The 25,849-nt window shown below is 38.8% G+C and overlaps 1 protein-coding gene across 6 annotated transcripts in view; it reads right to left on the reverse strand.

Moving 5' to 3' along the window:
- whrna (whirlin a) overlaps positions 1 to 25,849 on the reverse strand; it is a 207,919-nt gene that overhangs the window by 22,650 nt on the left and 159,420 nt on the right. For 4 of the 6 annotated variants that reach the window (XM_026174381.1, XM_026174387.1, XM_026174386.1 and 1 more), the window contains 4 exons: positions 25,688 to 25,724; positions 4,834 to 5,046; positions 1,038 to 1,259; positions 427 to 459 (listed from right to left, as the gene is read on the reverse strand). In XM_026174381.1, the coding sequence (XP_026030166.1) occupies positions 427 to 459; positions 1,038 to 1,259; positions 4,834 to 5,046; positions 25,688 to 25,724 (505 nt within the window). The remainder of the gene's footprint in view (positions 1 to 426; positions 460 to 1,037; positions 1,260 to 4,833; positions 5,047 to 25,687; positions 25,725 to 25,849) is intronic. The other 2 variants (XM_026174382.1, XM_026174383.1) reach the window with 2 other exon arrangements.

A 25,849-nucleotide genomic window follows, 5' to 3' on the forward strand; every position in this document is an offset into this window, starting at 1 on the left:
TGGTCATGTTGTGGTGTGAAACAATTGTTTTGCCTATTGTGACTGTAGCATTAGCCAGCTTTAGTTGATAACTTATCACCTGTAACAGTTTACATATGGGACCTTGTGGCTCAATAATGCCAAGAAGTTGATGGCGAAATTGGGACATATCAGCTTAAAAATGTCAGTCGTGGATATCATTTTATATAATATCCAGAGCAGTTGGTGCTTACACCCTTTTGACATTTCTTGTTCAAATTAAGGAAAGAAAGAAAAAGGCAAGAAGGAAGAAAAGCACTGCAAACCATTTAAAAACACCACAAACCAAGGTGAGAGCTGGAACGCATGTATGTCTGTCTGCCTACGGAGGAACTTAACTCGAGTGTGTATTCTGTATGTGTGGGTCTGTGATGGAAAGCATTCATCATTTTCAGCAGTAATTCCTACCTCCATAATATCTATCAGCCACAGCAGCCTCTCCTACAGAGGGAGAGAGGGAGGGAAGGTTTTTAGGGGTGAGATGGAAGTGAGGGGGTTATCAAGGTGGAAGAAAAACGCAGCCTATCAAATATCAGCAAAAAGACTTTGTAATCTCAGAAGGTAGGCAGCGAAACATATCACTGTTCAGCCAACAAAGTCCACACCAGAAGAGTATCTATTCTGCAGTAGAAACTGTAATAATCCATGGAGACATATCACACTACCATCTCTGTCTTTCACACTAAGCCAAGAGAGACAGAGGAGTGAGCAGACGGCCAAACAGGAAAGGAAGCAATTGCAATACAAACAGTCAGACAGCAAGGCGAACTAGGAAAAAAGGAAATACTCCAATCCATCCATCATATTATATGCAGCAGACTAGACTGCTGCTTTGCCCTCAAAGTGTCAGAAATAAATAGTAATAGCAGCAGGTTCAAAATTACTGTAAGTATTTTTTAAGGAAATAAATTAATTTAAATGTTTTAATGTTGTTTTCTATTGTAAACGTTCATCTTAGTTAAGAGTACCCACTAATTAAGTAGAATCACATAATCATTCCACTAGTAAGCACTACTTACCCGTGCAGAGCTGAGGGTGGTGTTGGTCATGAAGCTGGCTGAAGATGATGTCAGAGTGTCTGGATATGACACCATGGACAGGGAGTCTGGCTGCAGGGCTGAGGCGCCAGCTGCCCCCTGTCGAGCTTTAAGGGCCTGAATTTCCCGTCGAAGGACCAGCCCATCAAAACGCTCCAGGTCCTGTGGCGCAACCAGGCCTCGTACTTCAGACAGCAAGGAGAACTGAGGGGAGGAAAGTACAGAGAAGGAGAAACAAGGAGACAGAGTGATTTGACAGACTCTGTTGGGGGACTGATCTTTAATTAGGAGTAAATCCTTTTTTTTTCTAATGGTAATGCTATCATCTGGAAAATGTTAGAACAACAGTGTCACTGTTCACAGTGAAGTTAGTTTTACATCACCACGGACGAACAAGAGGTCAACTGAGAAAGAAGCCCCTGCTCCACGATCAAAGCCAAGTCCCTTTTTGGAAAAAAAACTTGTAGTCAGATAAGACAAAGGTTGAGGTTTTTGGCCACAGTGATAAGAAGTATGCTTAGGGAAGAAAAGGTGAGGCTTTTAAACCTATACTGTTAAACATGCTGTTGGATGCAACTTGCTGAGGAACAATTAACCAAATATTACTGGGGGTGTTTATAAGTTGAAGTAAGTGAACTTATTTATATTGGGCTCTTTAAGATACAAATCACAAGTTACGGTACTTAAAACCAACCAACAAACCAACCAACCACAAAACAAACACCCCCCCCCCCCCCCCCCAAAAAAAAACCCCCAACAAAATCCCCTTACCAAAATAACAAAACCACCAGGATTTCAGAGATAAAAATAAACATAAAAAACCAAAAGAAAAAATAATATCCAAATCCAGAACAAGTCCGCTGATCTTACAGATTGTAGATTGGAGTGTTTTGAAAGAGTGGAGGCCATGACACTTTAGTCCAGATTTAGGGGTGGATATAGAGCCCACATTAGATGACTTGAGGGTCCCGCTTGAGAGTCATATATGGGTGCAAAAGTTTGCTGATGTGATTCACCATTCAAAGACTTAAAGGTGAACTCCAGAAGCTTGAAAGAATTCTGAATAATGGGAGCAAGTACAGTGAGACTGGCACAGGTGTGAGGGGAGAGTGCTTCGAGGATCTGGTAAGGAGCTTTGCAGCTGCGTTTGATCCAGGGAGGCTTTACTGAACAGGTGAAGACTGAGTTACAATAGTTCTGGTGAGAGAAAATGAAAGCATGGATAGAATGAGCATGAACCTGTAGGTTTTGATGTACTGATATTTCTCATCCACTTCCCCAGTAAATACCACTCTCAGGGAGTAGTGAGTGAACCCAGTCCTCACAATAACTGTAGTATTTAAAAATGAAACACTGACTTTGTGCTCACAGCATCATGCAAAAGTCTTTTATTTATAATTTATGAGAAAATAGGTCCACCAATTTATTTAAATACGCAAAAATATGGAAAACAGAGTTCATACAAATCTAATAAGGCTGAAAGTCAATATTTTATATGACCAACCAATCTCTTAGGCAAGCTTTCTTGTAAATTCTTTTAGTAGTTTTCAGGAATAGTTCTCCAGGCGTCTCGTCAGCAGACACTCACTGTTGCACCTCTCTCCTGACCTCTTATGTACTTATTGATGACAATTTGAGCCAAATATTTCAAATTTGGATCCATTATTCCTGCTGCTGCTAATTTTTAGTCCAGTTTTTTTTGTAATTTGACACATCTCCTGTTTCCTTCCTTAAGAATGGCTTCTTGATGAGGTCACTCTCAAATTATTAGATTTTTGTGACAGGCTGATATTAAAAATTGAAAGATATATTTAAAATTTAAAATTGGTTCTTTGGTAATTGTCTGTTATTTGAAGACAAAACACTGATTAATCTCTTCACTTAGGTGCATTTTTCATCAGTGAACAGTGTGTAAGTGGCTTAACTAAAAACAAACAAACAAAAATACCCCACAAATAAAAGGCTCAGGTAGAAAGATGGGACTGACAATGAGTGAAAAAGCAGTTTACACTGAAAGACTACTTTAAAAATTACAAGGAAAATTTTGATTTCTTGAAAGCAAAATATAAAAAGCAAGGGACAGCTCAAGACTTTTTGCACAGAACTGTACAATACATATAAATTATACATGATAATATTGTAAGTCATGCCACAGTGGTTCTTTTTCTGTGGTTATAGTTATACAGTTACACGGAAAAGGGACAGAACACACAATAAACAAACCCAACGAGTTTTCCTGATATTTTGCTCCTAGACAGTAACAAGTATGTTTTCCTTGATAACACACTCGCTGTATAACTGTGTAGTAAAAATCTGATATTGTAACTAGCCCTAGACTGAACTATTTGAATAATACATTATTTTGATGTAGAGAACCAAAATAAAATTAAACCGTGTATCATCATAACTCTACAGATGCAACCACATACCAGCAGACCATATTTTCTTTCTACTTTAGCTGATCTAGCAGCAACTCTCCTGTCATTAACCTGTAATTGTGTTTACGTTTTTGGTGATGCAATGAATATAAAATAATTAAATTTGCAGCTGAGCAGACTGGTAATGACTGCCGGTCAACAGAGTATTTGTGAGCAAATTGCATTCCCATTTTACTGTCTGAACTGGCAAATATGTAAATGAGAACAACTGTGTTGTGAATATGACTTTGTTAAGGTGCAGTAAGTCATTGCAGAGAGCAGAGAAAGGCCAAACACAATCAGACAGGTGGTCTCCTTCCCTTATTTCCTCCCTTTATCTCCTGCTTCTTTCTCTCTAACCACAAACATAATTTGGTTTTTTAAACAATGTCAGAAACAAATAAAATGCGCCACTGAGTTTTAGGTTAATTGCTAATAATGAATGGCATTAATCTACGCTCTTAAGTGAGCTGCATCAGCGGCTCTGATAAAAATAGATCCAATGCCTAAGGATAGCAGAGTGGACAAAAGAGCTGGGAATGAGTCACTCCATATGTGCAGTCAGTCGACAACACAGACTGTCTACAATGGCATCAGATCAGCTGCAGTAACCATGGTGAAGCTGGAGCACTATCCAGTCCTGGGCACATTCTCCAGTTAGATGAAAAGTACGTAGTGCCTGAGGTATTTGGCTTCATGTGAAAAACTGTGTCAGATACAGAGAATTATGTTAAAAGATTTCCTGCGTGAAAATGAAATGAGGGATTCTTCAGTGTTAGGTTTACCTGTGAAAAACAACCAACACAGGCTGGTTTTTGAAATTACTGTAAATTGTGTGTGTGTTTTTTTTTTCATTTGTGGGGTTTTTTTTGGTACATTTTACACATTATACTGAGAAAACTAAGTGCACTAAGATGGAGCTTCTTTATTTATACATTAGCTTTATTTTGTGGTCACTTTGGCTCATTGAAGTTGAATAAAATCTAGTTTTCTAAATTATTTTTTAAATGAAATTGCTTTTTTGGTGTACTTGCTCGTACAGTATCTCTAAATACATTAATGCCATTTGCACAGGCTTTCTGTCGGCCCATGATACTGCAGTGTACTTAAGAAATTGGAAATAAAATGTCTTTGATTTATCGTGTTTTTTTATAAGGTGAACTTCTGCAGACTATGAGAAAATCACAACACTTTTAAGAGCTGGGGAGGAAGGAAAAATAAAACAAGCATAAATCTCAGAAGAGCTAAGAAAACTTCAATCCCACACAGAGACTTTACAGGAGAACACAGGCAGAAAATGTATTCTCTTTTGATCTTTCTCTTTACTTTGTCAGACTCACACAAGCCTCCTCATAGATTACCTTTGCGTGCGTGTTCAGCAGCTCAAACAGCGCCATGACCAGCTGCTCCACTCCTATGTGTCCGTCCCGGTACTCCTCCACGTAGTAGACCATGGTCTGTCGCTCCGCCTCTGTCAGCAGGTGGCGTGCCTGCTCCTCCAGCATGGCACGGGATTGATTCACTAGACTGGAAAGGGTTACCTGTGAGCCTGCCACACCCTTATAAAAGCCAGACTAGATAAAAGAAAAGAAAAGAGACAAATGATTGACAAAGGCAATCGGGACTTGTATTATTTTATTTTTAAAATTGATTTTGATGTCTTGTTTATTTATTTTGGTGATGGAGTGAAGAAGCAAGCTGAACTGAAGGGGTGAAGAACAGGTCAGGGAGAGGAGTGGTGGTGGAGGCAGTTAAATACAATTAAGAGATGTTTTAGTGAAAGACGAGGCCATGCCTGATGGAGGAGGAAGAGGAGGAGAAGGAGAACATGGGATGAGATGAAGAAAGAAAACCAGAAAGAAGTAGATGTTACAGAAGTAGGAGGCGTGTTCGAGTGGCAGGAAACAGATCAAGGCAGACATAAGATGTCAATCCCATACACACAAAACTATCCATCAAGCCCTTAATTCCTCATATAAATTATCATTCTACTTCCCTTTTCCAGCTGTCCAACTACCATCTATTATCATTCGCGCTTTGTGGTGCCAGCACCACAGCTTGCAGGAGGACAGATACTGTGCTGTTCACACATGTGGGTGGCGTTTACAGCCTTTATATCCATCTCTGTAGTGCCAGCTGGTTTTTCTGTCAATCATAAAAACTCTCTGGCAACTTATAAATGCCAATATCACTTCTTCCGCTCCTTTTCTCTCACTGTCTCTTCCCTTTCTTTTCTCAGTTATCTGCTAGCCTGCATGCAGCTTTTCTTTAATTAACTCCTTAATCAAAGACACAACTTCAAAGTCACAGCTTCAGGGTCTGTGTCTGCCTGTGTTTGTACAGACAGAACCAGGAGAAGGAAACAGGCTCGGCGCCGCCTTCCCCTCCTCCCTTCCTATTCTCTGCCTTCACCTCATCCTCAACTCTTTTTAGCACTTGACCGTGTGTATCATCGGCTGTAGCTGTTGCAGTGTCCCAATCTCAGCAGAGCCAACAACTGTTTAATGCCCAAGGTGAACTGTGGCACTACCACACCCGAATCTTAATCGCTGCAATGCTTACCGCGAGAATTTCTCTAAAGCGTCTATGTCCCAGTTATTTACCTCAAGGGCACAGTGGATTGAACTGAAGAGGCCACAGAAGGCATGTTAGTCTGTCTCTTGCTGTCATATTAGAGGGCAGATTGGCACTTGAGGGAACTAATGAAATCGGTCATCAGTCTACTGGAGTGGAACACCGGCAGACTCGTGCTAATAACTTCTGCTGGAAAATGTGAGGATGGAGAGAGGCCGCTTTTACTGTAAAGCTGTGGTTTTACAGTTAATGGATATCCGGAAAAGGCCAGCCTGTTCCCTGGACCTGGTCCATCTCTGAGGTCACTCATTGGCAGGGTTTGTTAAATGCCAGATAAACGGATTGGCAATTTTATCAGAGTGACAGACAACAACGGCTAGGACCACAGCCGACATCCAGTCGATAAAGAGCAAATCAGATAAAGTCAGTTCAAAAACTTGCCCATTTAAATGTCACAACCCTTATCTTTGCCAGAACTTGAGTCTGATTTAAAATAAGGAGGAAAACTTGAGAGGCAAAAGATATGAGAAGATGCGTCTCGTTGAGTCAGTCTCTGCTCGTGCCAGGGTCACAATAATGTAGTGTACAGCAGAGTATTATTCCACTACATCTAGTAGACAAGTAGATGCTGAAAACAATGAGCAAAATGTGTATGACAGCTCCACATGGTTGTCACACTCCATTCTGTACCAGTCTAAAATCTGGGTGGGGAATTAAGCAGTAGAACAATCTCAGCTATTAAAAATTATTCTTACAGTTTTCTTTAAAAGTGGTTATATGCTGTTTTCTGGAGCTGAACCAATATCGGCTTAAAGTGACCAGTCACACACATACTGGTATCGGCGTATATTTATTATCTGATAGAAGAACATAATTAAAAATAATAATTTAAGCATTAAAATAACAACTGAAAATCCCAAAGAATGTGCGAAATACACTACTGATTTATAAGCTAAGTGTTAGGTTCATCGCCAGACATAACTGCTGAAAACTACACAGACTGTATATCAGAGATGAAGGTAGTCATCATGACACGAGCCGATGGTTAATGAAATCCTGTTTCAAGGAATTTAACTGTTGCTAGCTTAGTCTTTCGAAATCAAATGTGATGTGGAAAGGATGAATCTGAGAAACCAAGGGACCCTCATGTTTCAGCGACTTGCCAATCAAAAGGTGGTTCGGCTCTGAAGAATATCTCGTTTTGCTCTTCTGTTTTACTCTAAAACTGACCTTTATTTATGAGCATCATGTAAATAAGATGAGGCACTAGCGATTAAGATCATTAGCTCCACAATTTCTCTACAACTCGATTTGTTTTTGCAATCAGAGGAGGCTATCAAAAAGAATGAGTTCATTTTTCATTTCCTGGAAATCATACCTATTTTTTATACACAGCCCAGATACATATTTTTTCTATATCTTTAAATTACCACTCAGACTGTGTATGTGGTTAAAAGTGGGAGTGGCTATGGTTATGACTAGTTTAGAAAAAAAAATCTAAACGGGCCAAAACAGCTACACAGACTAAAACCCTGTGGAGGAGGTTGTCACATTTGTGTTTCAGTTACTGGGTAATATTCTTTGATGATTGTTATTCCTGGTTTTGGTTATCTTTCATTTATGCTCAGTGATCTTAGTTCTTCCTTCCTGTGGATTCTTCTTAGCCTGTGTTTAGTCTCTGTCCCCATGTTTTCTCTGTACCTGTCCTGGTCCCACGCCTCATGTCTAGTGACCCTTGTCTCTATGTTCCCTCTGACTCCGACTCAGTCATGTCTCAGTGTGAAGCCCATGTCTCTGAGTCTGTGTCTTTGCGTATGTGTCATGTTTCTTGTTTTGCTTTGATAGTCTCGTGCGGTATGTCAGTGTGTCTAGTTTTGCTTCCCTTTGTCTCGTTATGTCTAATTAATCCCAGCTGTGTTTCCCTCCTGTTTCCCATTCCCTCATTACTCCCTTGTATATTTAAGCCCTGTGTTTTCCTCTGTCTGCTGCTGCGTCATACTCTCACTATACTATGTGTTTCTTCCCTCTGTGTTTCAAGTCAATTCAAGTTTTCAATTCCTGGTTTAGTTTCTAGTTTTGCTTTGTGTTTGGATGTGAAGTTCTCCAGCATTAAAGCTGAGTTTTGAGTTTACTCCTCCGTTTATGAGTCCTGCGTTTTGGGTCCAACATCCTGCCACACAGCACACCATGACAGAGGTGGTCTCAGTCCAGTTTCAAAAGAATTCCAGAGTGATTCTCATGTGGTGAGAATGGGATCTAAGCTTGTCCGGGTCTGTGTTAAACATAGCCATGTATATGTTTTCATTCTAGGATATGGAAGAGCGCGGCAGACATTCTGACTGCTGTAGATGGTAGGCATAAAGTCAATGTAAATTCTTCAATCAAAAACACAGCAGCTTCTCCGTGTATTTATTATTGTAGCTCTCAATAAGTGGACTGATTGTTCTCATGTGGCTTGTAGTGACACATTTTTGCTTATTTCTCTGTGTTACAAGAAACCAAATCACTGGAAAAAGCTGTACATTTTACACACTCATTAAATGATTCAGACCACAGTAAGTATGGTGGGAAATAGTTAGAAATGGATTGAAATCTGTAAACATCTGTTATTACATGACCAGATATTATAATAAATGAGGGCTTGTTCTGTATAGCTGTGCCATACTCCCAACCCCAACAAAGAGATTAAGTAGTCAAAGAAAATCAACAGCATTGTAATATGATTGTGTTTTTAGTTTGTTACAGCAGCTTCCAAAAAATAAAAATAAAACTACTTGTTTAAATATGACAGCTGTGATTGAGATTAACCCTGTGATATTACCTTGACAATGAATTTGTCCATCCAGACTGTCTTGAGTTCTAATTTTAATGAGGATGCAGATTCAGTGAAAACAAAGCTATATATTAGTGACCAATGAAATTAATTCATGTTTTTCTTCTTGACTTTTGAGAACAGTATAAAGCTGACAAGAACAATCATAGGCTGCATATTTACAGCTCTTATTATCATGACAACAAGTTCAATCCCCACTAAAAGTGCAGATTTCCACAGTTTCTCACATTCCTGATCTCTGTTTGTGGACAGTTCAGTACCATTTTTCCTCACACAGGTTCATGCACCTTTATAATGAGTCGAGGAAAACAACTGGAGAAAGGCTAGAGGGAAGATTACCATGCTGTAGCTGTAACAGTTGACTGCAAATAATGATGGTACAGATCGGGCCTGACCTTGGAGGGCAGAGCTTAGTATTAAAACCTGACACTGTTTCTTCTGGTGTGTTGAAATATTAGAACCTCAGAAAAACAGAATACAACAGCTTTTCGACTCCATCATTAGCTTCATCTGTCAGAACCTGAATATGTTAACTTTAAAGAGGCATTATGGACCTACATTCGTAGGGTGATTGTGTTTGAATATCCGTTTGAACATCATACTATAATGCTCCACCACCAACAGAAGCAGCCATAAACAAGTGGGTTTAATTGGTGGATTCAGATCTCGTGAGCTGTTTTTATTCTGCACACATCTGAGATGTGAAATCGACCGTCCTCTTAATTCACCTGTGGACTGCAAATCAACTTCATTAATGGGACAGGTGTGGTCGCTTATTACTGCAAAGGTTTCTTTCAACCCAATGGTTCTTAAATAAATATGAACGAGAAAAACTTTAACTTTTTGTCTTTGGGAAAATCTTCCATGTATTGGAAAATAAAAATTAGTAAAGAAATCAATCTGCGACAGATCAGGAGTGTTTGAAATTCTTAGAAGACAGGTTAATTTACAATATGTGGTTATAAAACACGGCGCTTTTTGATTACCTCTGCTCACAATGCATGTCTGCTGCCTGCAAATGCTCACATCTATTAAACATCTGACTCATAGACAGAAACATATATTTCTGTACAGCTGAAATTATTATTATTGGCAGACTTGATTTTGCATTCATATTTGATTGAAGTTTGAGTGAAACTGTTTAATTAAAAATATGCACAAACTTCTGATTTGTTGATTGCTTAAATGGATTTAATGTAGAGGTAGTGTTAAAGCAGATAGATAGGTAAGTAAGATAGTTAAGAATTGAAAGGAAATTAATACCTAGCAATACTGAAAACTGGACTGTTTTCCTAACTTGACATTTGCAAGGCACCTGTATGGGTGTGTCATAAAGTTGCACAGTTGCACTCAAGGAAAAAAAGGTTTCCCTTATAACAGAGTAACACTTATGTTCTAAAAAGCTGAAATGAAATAATAAAATGAAATCAAGTCCTTCGGATTTTGCCAAATCCCACTGAAAATACAAAAAAGTATTTTTTAAAAAAAGGTCAGACCACACCTTGTTGTAAAGCTTATCCAGATGGTGTGCAAGCAAACCCACATCTCCTATCAGAGATTTTAGATTTCATTAGGCTTGCTGTCAATATATTCAGACATATCAGCTGCAATCTTTAGATTGCTAACTCAGATGCATTGGCGAGCTTCAGTGGAGACTAGCGTGCTGACAGACGGGATCCATTGGTTTGGAAATCACACCCTCTCAAAGTTTGTGCCCGATCAAGCACAATCACTGTGATAGTTCCAGTTTACAGCTGACAGAGTTTAAACGTGTGTGTATTGGTAACATTTACGTAAGAACCATTGCAATTTGATTTACCATCAGTCATTGCTTCAGATTTATCTGCTTTGTGTTTGTACTGTTTCTGTACCTATTTATCTTTACACAGACTGATGGTCATCATTCCACACTGTAATCTGATCTGTGGTACTTGGAACACACTGAGCAAAGGTATGCCATTCAAATATCTAATTTGCCTTTCAAATTTCTACTGCTTTTTTCTGTATATTTTGCTTTTTAAGGAATCAGAATTTCTTGCAATTTTTTAAAGTAGTCTTTAAAATTTTGAATTCGATTTTTTTGTTAACGGCAGGTCCCATTCCTTCAGTTAAACCTATAAAAAATGCCAAAGATAACAAAGATCGCAAGGCATAAAATGGTATTTTGTACCAGCTAGGTGATTTCTAAAGAGCTATTAGCTGAAAATGTAGGCTATGCTGTTATTTGAGGAAACAGGACAAGTGAAGTACAAGAGAACTATCTATAGCAGATGAACATTATCTAAAAGTCATGTCATAGAAATAGAAAAATAATCCAGCTCCAGATCTGAGAGATAAATCTGGCCCTTCAGCTAATGCATCTACTGTTCACTGAAGCATGATCAGTAAAAGGTCTCAGTGGAAGTGTGGCTGTTAAGAAACACACTTAAGGAAGTGAAAGAGAAACAAAAAAGTCTGAGGTATGCCAAATTACACAAGAACTGGACTGTGAATCAGCACCAACAGGTCAGATGGAGTGATCAATCCAAATTTTAAAATTGTGGTTCAAACCATCGTCCGTATGTACAGAGAGGATCGGGAGAGAGGTAAACAGTGTGTCTACAGCCATCTGTAAAACATGTTGGAGGCTTGATCATGGTTTGTCATTTCAGCCAGTGGTTTTGGGATCTTGTCAAAATTGATGGAATTATGAAGGCTGAAAAGTACCACCAGATTTTGATCCACCAACAGTTCCATGTTTGCGCATGACAATCACCCCAAACACACTGCCAATGCAGTAAAAGCATACCTGGATAGAAAAACACACAGTGGAACACTATCAGTCATGGACTGGCGCTGCTTATTTGCTGTAATGCATTTTGTTGTCTCTCAAACAACATTGACTTGCTTTAGATCAGAGCCCAAATGGGGTCAGAGCAGAATTAATGATTGAGGATTGCTGTGTGACCTATTCTTAATTAATTTGCTTATCGGTCTGGTTTGGCCTTTGGGCTGCAATTACAGGATGAAGGGAGTGAGGAAGGGGGCATGTAGGACAGCTGATGTGACCACTGGGATAAACTGACTCTACAGGCACCAGCCCGAGGATGTGATGAGAGGAGGATACAGGAAATTATAGGATAAACAGAAACCCCTTTGCTTGTTTAAGCAGCAAAATTAGCAGCAGATCACTCTGAGAGAGATTAATATTTATGCCGAGGATGTGTTGCCACAGTGTGAGGTTAGCAGCAGGGGTCGACTCTGACAGTGGCTGCCTAGCTCATGTGGAGGAGCTGCAGAGCTGTGAATTATCACCTTCCTCCGTTCTGCTGAGCCCTAAAGCCCTGCTGTTATACATCTTACCCTCTTAATTCGTCCCCATGCACCCCCTCTTTGTCTTTGTGTGCGTCTCTCCCTCACACACACAAACACACAGACATACACTCTCTCTCATACATATGCAGCATATTTGAGTACAGAGCCTCCACTTTTCCTCGGATATACTGTGCATTAGCTGTTTTTAGGTTATTCTGCACTCATGCATTTGGTTTTATTTCTAACACTGCTTTATTTTCTCTACCTGTGTGCCTACAGAAAGCACCTGGTGTTCTTACAGCCAGCTCAGGGATTTCTAGTGATTCTGTAGAAGCCTGTGCTTTTATATTAAAGCAACTTTAAAGTGATACAGAACAAAATATATTGTGTGAAAACTCAGAAAGTATGTGGATACCTGAACATTGCGAGTGGGGCCCCAGGTGTGGCTGGGGACATCCACAGGAAAAAAACACAACAACAAAACAGACCACAAACCATACAAAGCAGCAAAGAGGCACGCAAAACAAAAAGTCAAAAAACTCCAAAGTACCAAACACAACATACGATGTAATGCAAGAGCTTATTCCCACAGACAATCAGACTCCCGAGGCTTGTACTAAGCAGCAGGATTTCTTCTTCTCTAGGTAACATAAATGTTAACAGGTATGAAATCCTACTGACCAATCAATTCTCCGGGAAATAGCATCGCTATTCCTAGAAGATACTTCTGTGTGCAGATAGTAGGAGGGTGTCAAGTTTTTGTTATTAGTGTCTTTGTGTCGTAGAGCCTTGGATGCACCTATATTGCTCAATTTTTTTTGCCCTGTTGGCAAAACAGATTTTCAACAATTGTATTGTTTTCTAAGCTCCTAAAGCAGAGCATCTATTTGTACTTGCTGAGCTTAGAACAAATTTGCACAAAGACTAAGCCTACATTTGAAATCTGTTGTTGTACTCTCATAGCTTTAACCACCACCGGGGCTACAGCTAAAAGAATTAAAAACTAAAACAGTCTTTTAAACATTTATAAAATGAAATCCTCGATTATAATCCATCACTTCTTCATGCCTTAATGATAGAATTGTGATACTGATGAGCCCATTAACTTGCAATACACAGTAAGCACTTTTGATGGCTTTTTTTGCATGCTTCAAATAGGGTAAGCTTTTTTAATTTAACAGCTCTTTTCCAGTCTTTCTGACTAAAACATTTGAAGCACTCACACATTCATACAGCACCTTTAATACTAAACTACTATACAGTGCTTTTATCTCACACACAGTCACACAGCTGATTTATCTGTGACAGCTCTCTTACTTTCAGTCTGTATGATGTGTTTACATTTCCCTGATATTATGGGTTTTTTTTTTGCAAAATCAGCTACTCTGCTGCCAGTACACTTATCCATGCTTATGGATAAGTGTCAGCTTATCCTGATTGCGAATATTAAGGTCAGTAAATACAGATAACAGCACGATACTGAGTATGCCTAAGTTGCTTCGTAGTACAGGGCCCTGAACCCTCTTTAAATATACACAATCATAAACTATAAATACTCACTCCCAGAAGTGTTATGTATGTGAAGTCTGTTTCCTTCTTTATATCTAAGAGAAAAACAATTTCATTCTACCACAGTCTCCTTGCTTTATGGCCCAAGGACAATAAAGTTAACTTTGACTTTAAAGGAAGGAGTTAACAGAACTGAAATTACTTGTTTTAGATAAGGATGAATCCAAATAAGGATTATTTTGAACATCAGTCATGCAAAGCTGCTGCTATAGAGTCCAAGAATAAAAAAATACCCAATTCAGCATTTACAGCCACTGAATGCATTATACACAACAAGATGCATAATCTGTCATCACAATTCTAATACTGCAAAACACTGAACATCTCAAAGAAACAACATATACAAGGTATATATATGTAAATACATTTACTGGGATCTTTGCTTCTGTTTTGGGGGTGGCTGTGGCTCAAGAGAGAGAGCAAATTGTAAGGTCTGTAGTTCAAGCCATGGCTCCTCCAACCTGCACAGTATCCTTGGGCAAGATACTGACCCTGAGTCGTGCCTGAAGCATCTGTTGGAGTTGAGTGGCTGAACATTAGGTTAAAAGTGGTTAGTAGGGCTGGGCCATATTATACCGTTGATGGTAATACCGGTACAATGTTAGGCAACGATAAGAAAATGAAATATCGCGATAGAATATGGGTAAAACGCGCATGCGCAGTGCCTTTGTTTTCATACGCACATTGCCGAAAAAGCATGGCGGCAACGGAGAATGAGAATGGGGAAAGCGGATTGTTGAGTGAAAAGGATGAACCAGAATTGGTTTTTTAAAAATGGTGCAACTTCACTGGTTTTGTGTTTGTCTGTCAGATACACAACAAAGCACATTTTTTTTGTAGAACATGCAAGCGGGCCATCGTTATTGCCGTATTTGTCGGACTAAGGTGCTCCTAAATCTGGGAGTAATCTGGGTCCTAAACTCCGTCCCATTCAGGTCCCAAAGTCAAATGAACACTGCAGCATCACTGAGAGTTAGAAAACGTCTAAATTCTTTCATCTTTAATAAAACGATCAGCATTGCTGCTTTACCAGGTGTAACTATGAAGTTTAACATCCAGGCATCCACGTAAACAGAATTTGTTACATTTAATGGCATTAGAAGTTAGCAGGAAGTTAGCAGAAGTTAGCTTGCTAGTTACCTAAGCATGGGATGGGCTGTAGTTACATCCTAAGGTTTTAAAAACTGAGCTTAAATAAATAATTAGCGGTAATAAAAGCAGAGGGAGGTCAACAGTGATCAATGACTGTTTTAGGAGCTTTTTGAGATCAAATAGAAGAAAATACATAACATTAAACATGTTAACAACACAAAAGCCATATTAAACGCTACTACTTTAGGCCCGGAAGTAGGATTTGTCGCGTCATCACTGAACAACCGGATAGAGCAGCTGTGATACAATACAGCATTAATGAATCAAAGGTACAGAAGTGGAGGAAGCAAGAAGAATGAGTTTAATAAAGTTTGATTTATCTGACTGCTTTGTTTCACTTAATGTGCCTTATAATCCCGTGCACTTTATGGTCCAAAAAATATGTATTTGACTTTTTTATTTGGCACACTGCAGTTTAATGTTGCAAAGCATCTCTTTTTAACTTCAGTGGATATTATTCATGGTTATGCTCAGGATATGTCAGCCCATTTCTACTGGAAATGCCTTTTGGTTAAACTTTCAGCAAGGAATTTGCATTTGCACTGTTAAATGTTTATATAGCTTTAATGCATATAAAAATACAGCTGCTTGTTTAAGTGACAATAAATGGATGGGTTGTTTTTTTTGCGCTAGTGCTGAGGCAAGAAAAAAAAAGCTGTAGTATGAATTACAGATTTTTATTGGTTATTCATCATTTTATCTATGTTGCGATCTAAGAGTGGTTATAAAACTTACATTTTTGGAATCCTCTACAGTAGGGGTGCTGAAATTCAGCCTTGCTTTCAGAGGGGACAAATCCACAATGTTTTTGATGCAGTAGTATTCATTTGCTCACAATCTTATGTGACAAATGGCATATTCAGCGAGGATTATAGAGACCATTTGTAGACCAGTCAAGCTCTTTGGTAATAAACTTATTAAAGAAGGAATGAGCACTCTGAACTTCTGCCTGTGTAACTGTGCACATAACATCATAAAACATCCACAAATCTGTAAATTTAGGAAGCTGATTGCAAAAAGTAGGGACTAGCAGGGGAGGAAAAGCAAACACAAAACTCAAACAAGCAAGGAAATGATATACAGTACAAAAATCCACTGGTACACACAGCTGTGTAAAGGTATGCACATTGAAATGCACACGAACAGAATACTTTGATCTAGAGGATCAAAAGGAACCACGACCATCATGACAACATGTATTTCACCAAGGACAGGCTCTACGACAAGGCTTTCAAATGAATGCACAGTATGTTTCAAACAGCATGATACAAGACCAGTGATATCACACTGCTGACACTTTAATAACAGTATCAGACAGTATTACTATCAAAGCGCTTCAGTGACCATGAGGAGTATATACATCATAAAGGAACGGTATAAACTGCTGGTTTCCAGATACTGACAGCGCCATGTATGAATAGACAACCATCTAAGCATCAGGTTGCTGCTGTATATAAACATATTTATTGCTATGCGGCGGTAAGAGCCCAGAGACTCCCAGGGCTCACTATGCTGTCACTCTATGCATTAGGACGAAATGCCTTCATAATGAATGTATGCCTGTTTTGTTTTCCCTTCCTGGCACGGTGGTGAGTTGTAGCAGCTCACACTGTCGTTTTTATTTATTTATTGTTGTGATAGCTTTAACACCTGTTAAAGTTGATTTTTTAAATTTGTGATTCAAGGAACAGTGAAATGGCTACTTTTTATTTTGCAGGGCTTGTAAAGTCAGGTTTTACAAGTCTATTGGTTTTTCTTTGCACTTTGGCCACCTGAGAACCTTCACCAGCTGATTATTTCCATTCCTCAGAGCGAGGCTTGAGGGGCCACAGAGGAAACGATGGGGTTTTAGCGCTGTTCTATGATCATTATGGGGCATGTGAGGTGTTTGGACAATAATATGGAAGATCTCGCTGACCTGATTAAACCCTAGAATGAGCACTGTGAATGATGTGCTTCATGGACCATTGCAGCATGGCAGTGAGATCACATTCACACGGACAATCTGAGCGGCAAGAGGAAATGTGAAAGGACTGGACCACGTGTGACTGAAAAGTGGTGCAATTCCAAATATGTTACTGTGAATAAATGTTCTTGTGGTCTGAATATTGACCTGATAATTGCTGGTATAGGTCTGTATTACTCGCAGAGGGATTTCATTATTGCTTTTGCTGTTTGGATTTCTCAATCAGGTGACACTGAGGTCATCCAAATGACTGTGGCTGTGGTTAATAAACAGATCCACTTACTGGACATGCAGCTGAACACTTTCTCTAACATCTGTCTAAGCTCTGCTGCCACAGGCACATACACAGAAAACCTGCATTTATTCTTGACTAACGCTACTTATTAAACAATATTAGATTTTGATTTATTGAACTCTTTGCTTTTTTGTATCATATGTATCATTTAGATTTCTTCAAACTGAATATGGTAAATATTATGTTGCAAAATTGCTCTTTCCATAAATAAATAATGTTGGTTGGCTTGGATAATGCAGGTTTAAGGAACTTATGCACTCGCTTTACATTTCACAGATGATACATCCACCTTTTTTGTACAGTTAATAAATCTAATTTAAGCTACAAACACTTCTATGCACAAGTCTGACAAAGCAAGGCCTCCACTGTGTTCTGTCACTAGGACAATGTAATAACTCCTTGCAGACAAGAACCAAAACTGTGCTGTGTCTAATATTGCACCATGTGTGAATTATATGTTGCCCACTAAGCTGTCATTAAAATAGCACTTTAAAGTCCTTCTGCGGAGAATATGCCCTTTGCAGTCAGATTATAAATATCTCTTTAAAAGGAAAAATTATGACTTGTTGCTCTTTCTAAAGTCCAGGGGTGTAGGGGCATTGTTAATATTAATTGTCTTTGTCAAATGAGCTGAATACTGTCTGATTTTATTACTTGTGCCTACTGCCCTGCTGTGGTTCAGATGAAAATCAAAGGCTCCATTGACGTCACAAGCAAGAGGGCACTGTTTTAAATTTGTAGCTGAAAGCTTTGGGTTTTGTATTTGTATAAGTCCGTCTTTGCTTCAAAATTACCTTAAAACCATGCCAATTATTACTAATTTTTAATTGAATTAAATTATTATTATATATATATTTTTTTTTTACAAATATGGATTGGAACAAGATTAGGCTATATTTGTGAGGAACAGGTTAAAGCAGGTAAAAGTGCAGAAAAATGATTCTCTTTCAAAAAAAAAGTAGGGCTGATATTTAAAATGGAAATAAAAGAAGTGATTTGTAAATCTCATAGACCCATATTTTATTCACAACACAGAGTTAGGACAGGTACAAGTTTACCATCTGTTCTTCTTTTAACAACATCTTGTAAATGACTGGAAACTTATTTTTAATTTCAGGATGCACAAACTGTTTAATGCAGGAAAAGTCTGGAGTGTAGAGTCCGCGCCAGTACAGCATCTGGACTCTTCTACTTTGAAGCCGTACTCTTATAATAGATGTACTTGCAGCTAAGGAAGGCCTTACCGAAATAAAGAACCGACAAGCTTTGCCCCCTGAAGATGGCGGTGTTTCTCATGTTCACATATGGTTTTAACCTGCATTTGTGGACGGCACAGTGAGCTGTGTTACAGACAGCAGCCTCTGGAAGTGTTCTGAGCCCATGCAGTGATTTCCATGACAGAATCACAGCTGTTTTTAATTCAGCGTTGCCTTAAGACCCAAATCACAGGCAACCAATAATGTCACTTGCGTACAGAGATTTCTCCAAATTCTTGGAACCTTCAGATAACATTATGTACTGTAGATGATGAGAGTTTTTTAGTGTTGAGGAACAATTTGTAGATGCAGTGTTAATCCACTGGTGAACCTCTGCTCATCTTTAATTCTGAGAGATTTAGCTTCTTTAAGATGCTCTTTTTACACACAGCTATGTTATTTAATGACCTTAATTATTTGCAAAGTTCCTCCACCCACTTCCTTTTAGCACTACTTCTTTTTTAACTTTTGTTGTCCTGTCTCAACATTTTTGAGACATTTAGCTGACATCAAATTCAAAATGAGGTAATATTTTTCAAGACATATTAAAATGTCTCAGTGTAAATAGTTCACATTTTTCTATGTCCTATTGGGGATAAAATATGGGCTTTTGAAATTTGGAAATCATAGCATTCTGTTTTTATTTACAGTTTACAAAACCTATTTTTTGAAATAGGGTTATACTTATAAGCTTTAAAACCTGTGCTAGTGATTGATGAAGTCTACTGCTATATAAATGTCTGCACATTTGAACACCTTGCGAGAAATTTTTTAAACACATTTTCATCAAATTTCTTCCTCTTGTAGTATATGTTCTTGGCATTGATGCATAGGCACCGAGTGAGGAGATGTGATAACTTGTATAAAGCACGGGTGTTCTGCCAGTTAAATTCGCAACGACACCAGTTATAAAACTGCAACATCAAAAGCTCAAATCCCCCCTGAGACTTGGACTTTTATCCTGTTACCTCAAATTTACAGTGAACTGCAAAATGAATCTGAAAAGCCAAACAAAAAACCTAAAAGGTGTCTTTCAACAGAAACGCGATTGGCAACATACATGAAATTCTCAAGAAGCAGTTAAAAAATGCTTATGTATTTTGTGCAGGGAAACCGTATTTCCAGCAATGTCCTGCAACATTATATTTAGCACATTAATGGTGTCATCTAGTTGAGTCGCAGTCCCACCTCCACAGTTCATGTATGCAACCAATTCTGGGAGTTTTTCATCAGATGCCAATATTTCTCTGCAGACACTGGATAGCAGAGTGGATAGGATGGCAAGTGTCCTGTAAATTCTTGGAGAAGATGAAAGAAACTAAGTGGTCATAAATTCTCCTGGCTGAGTCCGCTGAAAGAGCCAGAATGGCTTTCCACACATGACAAACACACAGAGCTTGTAATGCAGGGGTAGAATACACATAACAATAATTGTAGAAATGTATGGCGCTGAAATGGCAATGCTTTTACTCCAACAACTAATGACGTGCGATAATATTAATAAAGTTACTGGTAGACAAACGTCAGGTTACTCTCCTCTAATTTACAAAGGTGGGGGAAGTATAACACTGGTAAAGTCAGAACATGAGTCTGAACAATTTCAAAGTGTGTATGATAATCAATAAATCAGGCAAATAAATAAATAAAGACATCATGCTCATGTGAAGAATACAGATCTATTTAGAAATCTATAAATAGCCTACCCGATATTAACAAAATTGATGATTACTGTTTAATCAATCAAACAGAGAGTAGGGAGAATGTTTTTTATTAGTATTATCTTGGAACATGTATTCTTTGAAAAAAACAACTTCTACTATGTACTTTAGCATAATTATGTAACCCTAATGAATAATATTTTATTGAACGTGAAACTGGATAAACGGGGGGCGTGGCTGGAGCCAGCTGCCACAGGGCAGGCGGGTGGGCGGGGGTCACCCTGGGCAGAGGGGTAACAATGAAAGACAGACAAACATTCACACTCACATTCACACCTACAGGCACCACCACAGAACGCGATGTGAGGTGCTGCTGACTGCTAAATTCAGCAAATGGCCCAAAATTTGAGCTGTGCTGCCCACTGCGCTCTATACTCTCATTTTTTTGATCTTTATACTTAGTCTATGTGCTCACTCCCTGTCAGCCTTTGTTACTACTGGTCACACAAATGTACATCACACCACGGTTGTTGCATTCATGAGTGCTCTCTGGACAGTGTGCTGCTCTTAGCTCAACATAGCACGAAACTGTTCATGCGTGGCAGAGGCCACTGGAAAAATGGGGTTTCAAAAAAGCAGAGGTGCCATTTATGAAGGGCCATTTATGTTTTTTTACTGTGTCACTGTTTTGCGGTCCCTCTTCATGACCCTTTAAAGAAGAGCAGATGCTCTGCGGGAAGCTAAGCAGTGAAGCTAAGCTAATTTCTCTTGATTTGATCGATGCTGGTGGACCTGAAAATCCTTTGCAATAGATGCAGGTCAGATCTGACACAGAGCAGCTCAAATGTTTTAAAATACTTTCATCTTTGACAGAATCCATTTAATGCAAATCAATTTAAAATTGAGATAGTGTTTATTTATTTATTTTTTACTGTTTGTTTAATGTCAAGAGGGAACACACGTGGCCTAAACAGTATGTAAAGTCAAATTTATTTATATAGCACATTTAAAACAAAAACTGTTGACCAAGGTGCTGAACATTTAAGATCATCAAGGGTTAAACTTAGCCATAGAGATGATAGCACTGACAGTAAAACCAATTTTGCTATCTTGGCAGATTATAGCCATTAGCATACAGCGGGATTACTGCGACGTTATTTCTATGAATAATCATACCTGCATATTTAACCTTTTATCTCTGAGCTCCTGATCAGTGAGCACAACCTTTTAGTTTGCATGGCACAAGTTAGCTTTCTTTCCAAAATGGAAACTCTGACACAGTACATAGAAGACATTGCTGTGCAAAACAATGTCTACAACTTACTTTTGGGATCATGTCTGGAGGAAATGTCTTTTATTCTCAAAATACCCCTTGCCTATCTTCCCTGCCTTGGCTCTTTCTTACACAGGAGCTTCATGGCCTCCCTGCTCTGTCAGGAGACTGTCCATCAGAGCTTCCATAATGAAAAGTGAGCTCTCCCTCTCACCCTCTTTCTCTGCAGTCAGCTGCTGTCTCTTCCAGCTTCCCTTTTGTTTCTACAGTCCAGCAAACTTTACTCTTGCTTTGCAATGTCACGGTCAAAGTCAGCAATAAGGACAGCACAAGTGCATTTTATGGTGAGTGAATGAAAATTTAATGTGTTGGGTTTACCACATTATCTGGGTTGATTTAATGTTTTAATAGTGAGTAAATTGTATTAACATGTGTATTAACATGCGAGTGTAAGACTGAAACATGGATCCTTGTAAACAATGTATTACGTAAAATCCCCAAGTGGCCTTATTAGCCCAAATCTGAACTGTACGTGCAGAAAATCTAAAATATGCACAAAATATATACTTAATTTAAAATGACTGCAGTAGTGTCTCCCCAGCTCCTGACAAGACCAATCAAAGTATCTGAAAGTTTTCAACACCAGCTCTGCAGCACATCTAGACTTAATGCCTCTTCTTATTCACACATTTCCAAATTAATTGTCAGTGTAATGTCCCATGACTGGTGAGACTTTTAATGATGGAGTTAGCCTTTAAAACTGAATAGCACAAAGTCTTACAAAGGTTATTAGCAAGCGACATGACTTTAGCAGGACAAATCAGGACAGGATCAACAACAGCAAGTAGCTTCTTTTTTTTTCACCAATGGACTGATGGAATGACAAATGTCTGCAAATTCAGAGTCAACAGTGAAGAAGTGCTCGACATAGTGAGTAGATTCAGAAAAAAAAAAAATCACAGAAAAATGTGATCCTCATCTTTTTTGTTTGCTGACTAAATGCAAATGTAATTAATTAATGAACTATATACTGTAGTAATCGTTGTTATTGCTTTAGCAGTGCTTGGGTCGATTTATTGTAAACTATTACCTTTAAACTACAATTAAAGTATTTATCTAAGAGACTAAAGGTGAGAATTTACAGGCATAACTTATTCATTCACAACCAGTAACTGAATCAGAATAATATACTATGGTATGCTATGATATTATAGCTTGATACTGGCCTAAAATAGATACATCAGTATCAGTCTGCGTATATGCTTTTCATCCCAGGGTGTAATATTATGCTCTTTTCTCATCAGTACTGTACCCGTATTTGCTGCAGCAAGATAAAAGTCCTCTTTAGAGTCTCTATCAAGGGGTTCGATGGGTGGTGATGTTATAAGTCATGTTTGTCAACAAGAAGTGTCACAAATTGGTGAAGACAAGATCTAAATGTAAGAAGTGTAGGTGGTAACCAATCAATAAAGCAAGCATTTGGTTGCTGATTAGAGAATTAAAAAAAAAAAAAACACAAATGGAGGGCAGCAGACAAGAAGAGAGGCAAGACTGTGCGTATACATTCACGCAGGACAGACTCGGCACACGTGAATGCAATGAGACTGGGGCCAATAATCACACAGGAGGGAATACAGAGACAAGCACAGACATTCAAGGAATTGGGATAAGATAAAGCGAGAAAGTCCAGGGATAGGTAACAACACATGGAAATGTAAGTACTAAGGCCTTAGTTGCAGCAACCTGCAAGAGAAAAATGTGTATTCTTCAGGTGGTCAGTAAGTTGTTGCTGGAGGTCTGTGATAACTGGTTGCAAGGCGTTATATGATGCTCCACCAAAAATGTCCTTGTGATTCCTTTGGATCTGCTTGATAAGTTACAGTGAAAGTGTAAAAAATTGCAAAACAAACCATAATGTTAAATGTTCTCCTGCAAAGTAAAAGTTGTGCCTTACCACCCCAACAAACACAATTCAAAAGGCACATCTTTAACTGTGACAGCAAATGTTTTCCATTTCTCGTAGCTTTTAATTGTGAGTAAATGGCCAGTGTTTGCAGACAACCCATGTTTTCATGCAAACTGCAGGCAAACACAGAAATGTTCTGGCAAGTAAAGCAATCAAAAGTAGACTTTTGGTATAGCACCCTCTTTGTGACCAGTTTCACCTGGCAACAACCAGCAGCCTCCAGCAATCACTCTACATCCAGTTAGGGAATCCAAATATTTTTCCTAGCTACCAGAGGTTGCCAAGGACTCGCCAACTGGCCTGTGGGCCTGTGTGACTGAGGTCTAAAATTAATCAGGAAGTAGAAACAAAGTATGACACAGACAAACCAGATGGAGACAAAGACAAGAGAAACATTGGACACATTTACAAAAATCTAACATCAGAAATACAAGAATGAAACAAAACTAATAAATCAAATAAATATGAATATCAAAAAAAAGCCCAAACTCCACAAAACTTTACAAGAGTCCAGGACATACAGGGAGTGCAGAATTATTAGGCAAGTTGTATTTTTGAGGAATAATTTTATTATTGAACAACAACCATGTTCTCAATGAACCCAAAAAACTCATTAATATCAAAGCTGAATGTTTTTGGAAGTAGTTTGTAGTTTGTTTTTAGTTTTAGCTATTTTAGGGGGATATCTGTGTGTAGGTGACTATTACTGTGCATAATTATTAGGCAACTTAACAAAAAACAAATATATACCCATTTCAATTATTTATTTTTACCAGTGACACCAATATAACATCTCCACATTCACAAATATACATTTCTGACATTCAAAAACAAAACAAAAACAAATCAGCGACCAATATAGCCACCTTTCTTTGCAAGGACACTCAAAAGCCTGCCATCCATGGATTCTGTCAGTGTTTTGATCTGTTCACCATCAACATTGCGTGCAGCAGCAACCACAGCCTCCCAGACACTGTTCAGAGAGGTGTACTGTTTTCCCTCCTTGTAAATCTCACATTTGATGATGGACCACAGGTTCTCAATGGGGTTCAGATCAGGTGAACAAGGAGGCCATGTCATTAGTTTTTCTTCTTTTATACCCTTTCTTGCCAGCCACGCTGTGGAGTACTTGGACGCGTGTGATGGAGCATTGTCCTGCATGAAAATCATGTTTTTCTTGAAGGATGCAGACTTCTTCCTGTACCACTGCTTGAAGAAGGTGTCTTCCAGAAACTGGCAGTAGGACTGGGAGTTGAGCTTGACTCCATCCTCAACCCAAAAGGCCCCACAAGCTCATCTTTGATGATACCAGCCCAAACCAGTACTCCACCTCCACCTTGCTGGCGTCTGAGTCGGACTGGAGCTCTCTGCCCTTTACCAATCCAGCCACGGGCCCATCCATCTGGCCCATCAAGACTCACTCTCATTTCATCAGTCCATAAAACCTTAGAAAAACCAGTCTTGAGATATTTCTTGGCCCAGTCTTGACGTTTCAGCTTGTGTGTCTTGTTCAGTGGTGGTCGTCTTTCAGCCTTTCTTACCTTGGCCATGTCTCTGAGTATTGCACACCTTGTGCTTTTGGGCACTCCAGTGATGTTGCAGCTCTGAAATATGGCCAAACTGGTGGCAAGTGGCATCTTGGCAGCTGCACGCTTGACTTTTCTCAGTTCATGGGCAGTTATTTGGCGCCTTGGTTTTTCCACACGCTTCTTGCGACCCTGTTGACTATTTTGAATGAAACGCTTGATTGTTCGATGATCACGCTTCAGAAGCTTTGCAATTTTGAGACTGCTGCATCCCTCTGCAAGATATCTCAGTATTTTTGGCTTTTCTGAGCCTGTCAAGTCCTTCTTTTGACCCATTTTGCCAAAGGAAAGGAAGTTGCCTAATAATTATGCACACCTGATATAGGGTGTTGATGTCATTAGGCCACACCCCTTCTCATTACAGAGATGCACATCACCTAATATGCTTAATTGGTAGTAGGCTTTCGAGCCTATACAGCTTGGAGTAAGACAACATGCATGAAGAGGATGATGTGGACAAAATACTCATTTGCCTAATAATTCTGCACTCCCTGTATGGTAAGGAGGTTGTAATTTGTGCTGTTTTGGGACCTCTGTGCTTGTTGATTTTCTTGGTTTTCACCTAATTTTATTGATTTATTTCTTCATCTAATTTTCCATTACTGGTTTGGTTTAGGCACTAAAAACAGGTTAGGTTTAAGAGAAATGCATAACATCTTCCATATAATTCCATGAGGACAGCCACAGAAATAAATTATACCACCTATGAAATACTAGACGCACACAAACATATATAACTTCTGTGTACAGCTTCCAGTGCATGCAAAAAGAAAGAGCACATTACTTGTCTTACCTTTCCTGATGCAGAAGCTCCTTGATCCACAGAAAAGCTGCAGAGAAACAAACAAAGAGAAGAAACAAATCACTGAGTCTTAGTGACCATGCAAAAATTAAACAAATGCACTTGTCCTTCCTTGCAGAAATATTTATTCTTTAACTGACAAATATGAGGCAT

The sequence above is a fragment of the Astatotilapia calliptera genome, chromosome 7 (genome assembly GCF_900246225.1).
Source record: "Astatotilapia calliptera chromosome 7, fAstCal1.2, whole genome shotgun sequence".
NCBI lineage: Eukaryota > Metazoa > Chordata > Actinopteri > Cichliformes > Cichlidae > Astatotilapia > Astatotilapia calliptera.